General features: G+C 43.7%; 1 protein-coding gene across 1 annotated transcript; it reads right to left on the minus strand.

The window, feature by feature from the left end:
• Positions 1-338: 338 nt before the first annotated feature.
• LOC133115005 (uncharacterized) lies at positions 339-6,289 on the minus strand. The gene is made up of 3 exons (XM_061224703.1): positions 6,276-6,289; positions 5,102-5,698; positions 339-1,236 (listed from the first exon to the last, which is right to left on the minus strand). The coding sequence occupies exons 1-3, from the start codon at positions 6,287-6,289 to the stop codon at positions 339-341; spliced, it is 1,509 nt and encodes a 502-aa protein (XP_061080687.1).
• Positions 6,290-10,635: the final 4,346 nt, after the last annotated feature.

The following is a 10,635-nucleotide window of genomic DNA, read 5'->3' on the forward strand; positions in this document are numbered from 1 at the left end:
ATTACATATATTAAATTCCACATTACAAATGTGAATGTGTTTTACCCCGTCTTGTACATTTTCCTCCACATTGTATTTTCTTTTGCTAAAATGCTATTCTTGAAGCAAATATGCAGCACCTCAGTAAAACCAGCAGGTAATTAACTTGCCTCTTGTAAAAACTTTACATCGAGATAAATTCATATTTACATCAAAGTCGGATTTCAGAAATAACTAATCACTCATGGTTTTCTGCATAAGCCACTATTTAAGATACAATTTGATTGTAGGGTTGTTATAAAAATGAGGCCCCAGGTTTCACAACAATGCAGTTGGTACAGCCTAACAGTATTCTTTAGCTAGGTGTAAAATGACCTCTGTAGGACCTCCTCACTCCTTTCAAAGCTCAATCTCCCAATGCACAGAGAGCCATGGATCTTCTCCCACGCATCCAGCTCGGTCTTCCACAGACTGGCCCTCCCGCGGATGATCTTTGACACTTCGCTCTTGCCCCCATTGGCCAGGCTGATGCTGCCTTTGCAGATGAAGAAGAGGTCCACGCCCATGAAGATGGAGTTGAGGGCGATGAACCCCGCCCTGGCAGATTTGCTTAGGGCGAGGGGAGTGCCCTTAGCCAACTGCCCGAGATTGGTGAGATCATCCACCTTGTTGGGAATGTTGTGGGTAGTACTTGACGTTGAGGCCAACTTCTTTTTGGCGGAAGCACAATCTGCAATGGATTCTATCGCAAAAGCCACGCCACCTGTGCTCTTGGTGAACTTCCCAACAACTATCAAAACATCCAGCCTACCTGGCACCGTGTTGGGTATAATGCACCTGGCCACTTTCTCCAGACACTCCAGCATAGTCTCCATGTCTTCAAAGTAGCTCAGGAAGATTCCTTTGACCTTTTTCCCCTGGTAAGTGTTGATCGAGAATTCGGTGATACCTGTAATCATGCTGTTCACACCACTAGTGACCCCCAGCCCAGCGCCGACCATCGTGAGGGCCAGCGATGCCCCCGCTGTGACAGGGACCAGAGCCAGGCCCACGATGGACACAATGCCTCCCACGAGGCTCACACTGCTGCCCACCACACTGGAGATGCTGGCCCCCATCTTCATCCTGTCCAGCTTCACAGCTTCTTCCTCCAGAGCCACCAGGTACTGCTGCATCCTGGAGCAGCGCAGGCTGAACAGTCCGATGAACTGGGCTGATCCCCTGAACAGGTAGGTCATCCTGAAGTTCCGGTCTAATCTGAGGGGGAGAGGTTTCACGATGAGCCAATTTTACTTTACACAATAGATCTTTGGATCATTTGTCCACTCCCTTCTTGTGAACAAGAGGACTTCCCTTTGTATTACATTTATTAGCATCATATAATGAAAATAAGTTCACAATCTTTAATTACATAGAATGCAGTCTGTAAGTATTTGGACAGTGACAAAGATGACCATCAAGAGAAGACTGTGTCAACATGTCAGAGGGCTCACCAAGATGCTAGCCTCAAAAATAGAATGGTTACAGTTTACAAAAACGTACATTAAAAAAACCTTTGTTCCTACCAACTATAAACTGACCAAAAAAAGTTCAGACAATATTTTCTATGACAAACACACAGCCTTACTTATAATTAATCACGGGGCTATGCATCTATGCCAGGGTGGTTGAAGTTAATGGACAAGTATAGGAAAAGTATAAATGCAAACAGTTACACTTGAACTCACTACATTATTGGCATTTTGGCAGATGCTCTTATCCAGAGCGATGTACAGTTGATTAGACTAAGCAGGAGACAATCCTCCCCTGGAGCAATGCAGGGTTAAGGGCCTTGCTCAAGGGCCCAACGGCTGTGTGGATCTTATTGTGGCTACACCGGGATTAAAACCACCGACCTTGCGGGTCCCAGTCATTTACCTTAACCACTACGCTACAGGCCTTAACCACTACGCTACAGGCCTTAACCACTACACTACAGGCCTTAACCACTACGCTACAGGCCTTAACCACTACGCTACAGGCCTTAACCACTACGGTACAGGCCTTAACCACTACGCAACAGGCCTTAACCACTACGCTACAGGCCTTAGCCACTACGCTACAGGCCTTAACCACTACGCTACAGGCCTTAACCACTACGCTACAGGCCTTAACCACTACGGTACAGGCCTTCACCACTACGCTACAGGCCTTAACCACTACGCTACAGGCCTTAGCCACTACGCTACAGGCCTTAGCCACTACGCTACAGGCCTTAACCACTACGCTACAGGCCTTAACCACTACACTACAGGCCACCCTCACTACATCAGGGACAAGCCGTTATTAAAGCAAACAAAACACCTGTGATAACTGCACCTATATCACACACAATTAATTTACTGTAAAATGTCTCTGTCGACATTAAACCTCAGTAAGGATCAGGATGTACTTACCTGATGCTCCTCAGATGAGTCAAATGTTCATACATGTTCTGAATGGCTTCGTTGGTCAAATTGGGGCATGGGGCTTTCTTTGTCCTAGGAAGGAAATCTGGCACTGTATGAGACATCTCAAATGAATTTAAGCGTTTTTGGCGACTATAATGGATTAAAAAATAATAAGCATTTTTTTTAGGAACATCTTTACTTTATTACACCTACTTTTGCATCCGATTATCTAATCAGCCAATTGTGTGGCAGCAGTGCAATGCATACAATCCATACGGATCAAGAGCTTCAGGTAATGTTCACATGAACCATCAGAATGGAGAACACATCTCTTGTTTACTTGATCTAAGTAACTTTGACCATGGAATGATTTTTGGTGGCAGAGGGTGGTTTGAGTATCTCATAAACTGCTGATCTCCTGGAATTTTCATGCACACTAGTCTGCAAAGTTTGCAAAGAATGGTGCAAAAGACAAAAAAATGAAAATACAGTGAGCAGCAGTTCTGCAGACAGAAATGCCTTGTTAATGAGAGACGTCAGAGGAGAAGGGTCAGACTGGTCAAAGCTGACAGGAAGGTGACAGTAACGCAAATAACCACACATTACAACACTGGTATGCAGAAGAGCATATCTGAACAAACAACACATCATAACTCTAAGTGGATAGGCTACAGCAGTAGAAGTAAATAATATATATGTCTAATAAATACCTAATAAAGTGCTTGGTGAGTGTATATTAGCATTATACACTGCTCAAAAACATCAAGGGAACACTGAATCATCACAGTGTAACACCAAGTCAGTTAAACTTCAGGGATATCAGTCTGTCCATTTAGGAAGCACAAGTGATTGTGAATCAATTTCACCTGCTTTGGTGCAAATTAAAGTGACAATAGGTGCAATGGAGATGCAAAAGCAAGACAACCGCCAAAAAGGTAATGGTTTTGCATGTGCTGGCCACAGACAATTTCTCTCTCCTTATCCTTCCTGACTGATTCTTCTCTAGTTTTGTGTTCTGCTCGTGTCCTTGTCACTACTGGTAGTTTGAGGCAGTACCTGCAGCCCAATCAGGTTGCACAGGTAGTCCAGCTCCTCCAGGATGGCACATCCATATGTGCGGTCGCAAGAAGGTTTGCTGTGTCTCCCAGCACAGTCTCAAGAGCATGGAGGAGATACCAGGAGACCAGCCATTACACAAGGAGAACTTGACAGGGCCGTAGAAGGGCATCAACCCAGCAGCAGGACTGGTATCTGCTCCTTTGTGTGAGAAGGAACAGGAGGATCACTGCCAGAGCCCTACAAAATGACCTCCAGCAGGCGACTGCTGTGCATGTTTCTGACCAAACTGTCAGGACTCGATGAGGGTGGCATGAGGGCCCGACGTCCTCTAGTGGGACCTGTGCTCACAGCCCAGCACCATGCAGCTCCATTGGCATTCACAAGAGACCACCAGAATTGGCAGGTCCACCATTGCCCTCCTGTTCTCTTCAGACGCTATGGTTAACATTACGCTGCCTGTACCATCATCCTGCATGACCGGTATGGCGGTGGGTCAGTGATGGTCTGGGGAGGCATATCCTTTGAGGGTCGTATAGACCTCCATGTCATAGCCAACGGTACCCTGACTGCTGTTAGGTACGGGGATGAATTCCTCAGACCGATTGTCAGACCTTACGCTGGTGCAGTGGGCCCTGGGTTCCTCCTGGTGCAGGACAATGCCCGGCCTCATGTGGCCAGAGTGTGGAGGCAGTTAGATGAGGAAGGCATTAATGTAATTAACTGGCCCTCACGTTCCCCTAAATCCAATTGAGCACCTATGGGACGTTATGTATTGGTGCAAGTACTGCCACAGACTGTCCAGGGGCTCACTGATGCCCTGATCCAGGTCTGGGAGGAGATCCCCCAGGACACCATCTGCCGACTCATCAGGAGCATGCCCAGACACTGTCAGGAGCGCGTACAGGCACGCGGAGGCCATACACACTACTGAGTCACATTATGAGTTGCCGTGATAAAATTCACACAAGGATCAGCCTGTGATTTCAATTTTTTTCTTTTTGGGGTGATTTTGAGTCAAGCCCTCATTGCATCGATGATTTTGGTTTCCTTTGACCGCTGTTACGTCATTTTGTTCTCAACAAATTATACAATGTACATCAGTAAAGATTTTCAACTTGAGTAAATCATTCATCAAGATCTGATGTGTCCCTTAATTTTTTTTTTGCAGTGTATTAATAATGTGTATGTACAATGTATTAAGGCTCAAGGCCTTCTCATAATAACAAAAATAAGAGTTCTTTCAAAATAAAAGATCCCAAATTGAAACCAAGTTCTCTGTGCTCCTGTAGCACGCATTAAACTCATTAAAATGGAAAATGGCTCCTACAGATATTTTTAATTTGGCCATTTTCGGCACATTTAGACACACCCGGAAACCAATGTCAGAAATGTAATCTGACCCTCCACTTTGAATATGTTGATATTATATCGTTCAACTCAGTCAACTTTTCTAGAAACATTTAGCTGGTACTGGTGATAGAATTCACACAAGGATCAGCCTGTGATTTCAATTTTTTACTTTGGCTTTTGGTGTGATTTTGAATCAAGCCCTCAGTGCGTTGATGATTTTGGTCATGATTAAAGCTAACGATGGAGTATGTTACGCTGTGATTTGATTGAAACATTAAAAATACCTTTTCTGGAGCTTCTCACACAACTCCTGGGAAACCCTCAAGTATTTGTCCAGCTGGAAAGTCAGCAGGTCCACGTTCACCAGGCTGGGCATAAAGAATTTGCCGTCGTCTCTCTTGAAATGGATCAAGAGCGGACAGGCTCGCCTGGCGGCGGTGATGACTGAACAAACAGCATCAGCGCTCACCCCCTCTGGGAGCTGGCACACCGGATTCTCCTCCTCGAAGACGGAGAGCGACGTGACCGCCAGCTTCTCCACAGCCTCCAGGAACAGGGTCAGCTTCTCAAGCCCCTTCAAGGTGTCTTGGAGCAGGCATCCCAGCTCCTTCTCCAGCTTCTGGGCCCTTTTTCCCGCGGTTACCTGGGTCACCTTGCTCCACATATACTCCCAGAAGGCCTTCATCTTGGTTTTGGATTTTTTGTAGTGGTCAGTTGTGAGGTTGATCTTCTCCGCTCTGTCCCTGATGTCTCGTATCATCTCCAGCTCTGTCTCTCTCTGTAGGTGCCATATTGAGTGTCTGTCGCAGAACTCCTGCACCGTGTGAGTACTGCTCATGGTGTCAGAAATGTAGCCAGCAGTCAGCTGATCCAGGTCCTCCCTGCAAGGCAATAAGAACTTACATTGTTGATTCACATCGACACTCTTTCAGTCACATTTGCTAATGCTCTATTTCAACTTTAGGCTGTATTTAAATCATTATTTGGTGTAATGATTCAATTTGTGTCCTTGTATTCAGCTGTGTCCTTGTATTCAGTCCTATATCAGTTCTTCAGCTGTGGTGGAGAAGTTGCCGTAAGCTTCTGTGAATCCTTCTTAGTTCACTATTCACTTACGTTTATGTTGTTTTTCATTGTAAGGTATTACCCCTATAAATACTTAAATATTGTAAAAAATATACAAACAATGAAATAATAGTTCATTTCTGGAATTAGTATTCAAATTGCTTTGAAAAACAATTCATCTCAGGGGTTTTATTATTAATGTTTTAATTAGCCTGCTCCCACATACATTCCATTATTAAAATTTTTCCAATAAAGTTTCCTTTTAAGAAGCATATTTACATTCATATTTATCCCATATCTGGTACATACCCGTTTCATTCTCAAACCGAAGAGCACAAAAGGAAGACCCTGTGTGATTAAACTGGGAATATTGGACACCTTTACTTATCTCACCGTGTATGGACCATGATCATTGTCTGGAGCTCTTGTCCAGCGCTGTCCGAACTAGAACTTCAGTTGAGCAGCCTCGTCTGACTGGAATCTTGTTCTGCCACAGTGCAGTGCAAGTTCAAGTTTATTATCACTGACAAGAAAAAGAGCATGAAAATGAAACCATAGGTGCGACAAAACATTATCCATTAACTGAAGTACACATTAAACTACAGTTGCAAAAACACAAAAACATTCAATGTCACATTCAATTGAAGACCATGAGCAACATTTTCCTATTGGGTAGTGCTATCTATTATTTTACGCCACACAACATTTTCTTCTATGCTGTAGGCTACATACAATATATTATTTCATAAAATATATAATTGGAAGAGTTTCATCGACTGCACGCAAATCTGAGATGAACTTACTTCTCCGACGGCTCTCTCGGCAACAACACGGCTGTGGTAGCGGGTTTGGTCTTTTGTGCAACCTCAGCTGAAACCCAAATTTCCTGCTAATCTGTTCATGCACATCACCGCTTACCGCCCACTCGCAGTTGTGGTTTCTCATGCAGTAGCTGACATCCTGTTGAAGCAGAAGACAGCACATTCCTCCCCAGCAAATGAGACCTTTTTTCGGGGCAAATAGTGGAATGTTCTTGACTGGCCAACTCAATCACCAAATCTCAATCCAATTGAATATGAATACTTTATTTCATCTTGTGCTAGTTGGTCCAATTACTTTTGAACTACGGAGATCAAAATTTTGGTTCTTGTCAGCTGCTGTAACCAGATGTTTGACGACTCCCTGACACCAGTGTTGATACACAGTGGTCCTTCCCTTGTTACGGTAACAACAGTGACAACTGGCACTCCACTCAAACCTCACAACGTACAACATATTTTACCGAAAACAAACTTACATTTTACATTTACATTTTTGTCATTTGGCAGACGCTTTTAATCCAAAGCGACTAACAAGTGCATAGGATCTTCCACAAGTGAAAGCATCATATCCATAACTAGTAAAATACACATGAAGTGTTGTTCTAAACATAGTCATCCATCCATCCATCCATCCATTATCTGAACCCGCTTATCCTGAACAGGATCACAGGGGGGCTGGAGCCTATCCCAGCATACATTGGGCGAAAGGCAGGAATACACCCTGGACAGGTCGCCAGTCTATCGCAGGGCACACACACCATTCACTCACACACTCATACCTACGGGCAATTTAGACTCTCCAATCAGCCTAACGTGCATGTCTTTGGACTGTGGGAGGAAACCGGAGTACCCGGAGGAAACCCACGCAGACACGGGGAGAACATGCAAACTCCGCACAGAGAGGCCCCGGCCGACGGGGATTCGAACCCAGGACCTCCTTGCTGTGAGGCGGCAGTACAACCCACTGCACCATCCGTGCCGCCTAAACATAGTCATCATAAGTGCAATTGTTTTTTTGTTTTTTTTTGACAAGAGAGATAGGGATATCAGAAAGGGGAGGCGGGGGAAATCAGGAGGTAGGACTAAGGTACAGTTTGAAAAGGTGTGTTTTTAGTTTGCGTCGAAAAAGGGGGAGGGATTCTGCTGTCCTGACATTGGTAGGCAAGTCATTCCACCACTGAGGAACCAGAACGGAAAACAGGCGTGAACGTGCAGCTCGACCGCCAGGTGCACATAGAGAGGGAACCATAAGGTGACCAGAGCTGGCAGACCGGAGTGGTCTAGCTGGGGAGGAGTGATTAAGGAATAGGAAGCCAGTGGAGGCCACTAAGGAGGTGATATGAGCCGACCTGTGCTGACTGGTGATCAGGCGGGCTGCAGCATTTGGGACCAGCTGGAGGGGCTTGATGGCACACGCTGGGAGACCGGCTTGAAAGATATAAAAACAGACACGTTTTATTTTACTTTTTCTTGTTTTTCTTGTCTCTCTCTTGGTAGATAATGGTGAGATATAGACACCCTTACATTTGAAGCTTCATACTCACCAGTGTAAATGGTAAATGGCAGGCATTTATATAGCGCCTTTATCCAAAGCGCTGTACAATTGATGCTTCTCCATTCACCCATTCATACACACACTCTCACACACCGACGGCGATTGGCTGCCATGCAAGACCCCGACCAGCTCGTCAGGAGCAACTGGGGGTTAGGTCTCTTGCTCAGGGACACTTCGACACAGCCCAGGCAGGGGATCAAACCGGCAACCCTCTGACTGCCAGACGACTGCTCTTACTGCCTGAGCCATGTCGCCCCACCAGTGTGATGCCAGGAAGGCAGCTGCTGCCCCCAACACTGCAAACAGCCGGTCGGCCAGCGGGTTCAGCTCAGCCAACCACAGATCATCTGTACATACCTCTTTGCAGGCCATTTTTCCTTAATGTATTTGAATTAAATCTGTATCGTCTGTAACGTCACTGAGCTTTGGTAGTTCGCGAATCTGGTGGAATTTTTCACGTTCTACAAGTTGCCACCTTCCAGGCATCTCTGAGACAAGGAAAGTCCTGAGCCACTCCCACATATCAAACATACTTCTCATGCACAGTAATGCAGTTGACTTTACAATGTTACCGGCCTTCTCTTTTTTCTAAGGTTTTTAATCTCCTCTCCCTGTCTGTTCTTTCCTATAGGTCTACAGACCGTTCGTTCTCTATATACGCCAGATTAGCAGGCTGTAACAAGAACATTTTAGAACTTCTTACACGTGTTGAGAAAATGAAAGGAAAACATAGGTAAATAACTTGAAGGGATTAAGAAAAATCCAGGCGTTCTCAAAAAACTGCACATCGACATTTCAGATTACCATTTTATTACATTCAGCATTTGACTGACTGATTTTTAATTAATTTAAAACAAAAAAAAAACATGTTTTCACTTTATTGAGTGTAAATATTACAGCAATTTAGAAAGAGTAGCATGGCTACTGATTTTGCTTACCCAGCAGGTGAAATCCAAATAAACTACTTTCTTAACAGTCTAAAATTAAATACAAAAATTTACGTTCCAGTACACAATATATTTCTCTGAAAGACAGGCAAATAATTCCATACTTATTACATTACATTGGACTTTATTTTCTGACTTCAGTGGATATGACAGGCACTGTAAATATGTTGGCAGAAACATTCATGAGAAAAAACATTTATAGGAATATACTGCATATGATTTTACTAAAGAATACACTTAAAGATTTTTCCAAGAAAAGAGATGGTTTAATTATATTTTTATCTTTTTGTTGAGAAATAGTACAAGCTAGCACATTTACATACATTAAATTGCCACATTGCAAATGTGAATGTTTTTTTCATCTTGTGCATTTTCCTCCACATTGTATTTTCCATTGCACTTTTCATGTCTAAAATTGATTACCAATTGCCAAAATGCTATTAATATTATTATTTTTAAAAAATAGATTTTGGATGTTTCCCCTTTTCTCCCAATTTGGGAGCCAACTGTACCCTTTCTAATCCAAATAGTGTCTAATCCAAATAGATCTACGGTCCTCAACTGCAACAAACTGCAACTGCAAGGCCGTGCACAGACATTTTGGGGGGCAGGGGCTCAAGCAAAAAATAGGGCACTCACCCCACCGTCGCGCACTATTCCCACCCCAATGTTGCCACACCACCGCCAACCATAATCACACACTATGCTCATAACATGAGACCTGTTTAAACTGTACTGATCAATCCATTCCATAATCACACACTAGGTTCATAACATGGGACCTGTTTAAATTTCACTGAAACGCATTATTCCATGAAGAAACCACAGATTTGATGGAGACCTACTCTGACATGCTTGATACATAAGCCCCCTGAATTTTGTGGTTTCAAAACCTTTTCTGTTTTCATGTTCTGTGTCATTCTGTTACTCTGCATATATTTTATAAATGAGATGGTAAAACAACTGAACAACAGTTAGATTTTAGTAACGTTTTTGAACATCACACTAAGAGGAAAAGAGACCACAGTATTATATTCAAAAGAACGCGTGCGCACACACACACGCAACATGCACAAGACAAAGCTAAAAATCTATTGGTCAAACAAATCCACCCCCCGCCCCCCCCTAAACGTAAAGACTAAATGTAAAGTTCTACACGTGGGAAATAAAAATATAAGGCAGGATTACTTTACAGGGGGTACAAAATTATGTGGGGGGTCATAGTTGACCAAAGCCTTTCAGGTTCTAGTCAATGTGCGGTAGCAGTAAAAAAAAAATACCAATAGGATGCTAGGATACATAGCCAGGAGTATTTATTATAAGTCCAAGGAAGTTATACTCACCTAACCTACTCCTGTTAGACCACACTTGGAGTACTGTGTGCAGTTCTTGGGACCGCACTATAAGAAGGACATAGAGGCACTGGAAAA

Source organism: Conger conger, chromosome 16 (genome assembly GCF_963514075.1).
Source record: "Conger conger chromosome 16, fConCon1.1, whole genome shotgun sequence".
Taxonomy (NCBI): Eukaryota; Metazoa; Chordata; class Actinopteri; order Anguilliformes; family Congridae; genus Conger; species Conger conger.

Coding starts and splice junctions, on each gene's coding strand:
- LOC133115005 (XM_061224703.1), bottom strand. Junction 1,237..5,101: donor TGTGAGAAGCTCCAGAAAAG/GTATTTTTAATG, acceptor TCTCCCCCTCAG/ATTAGACCGGAACTTCAGGA.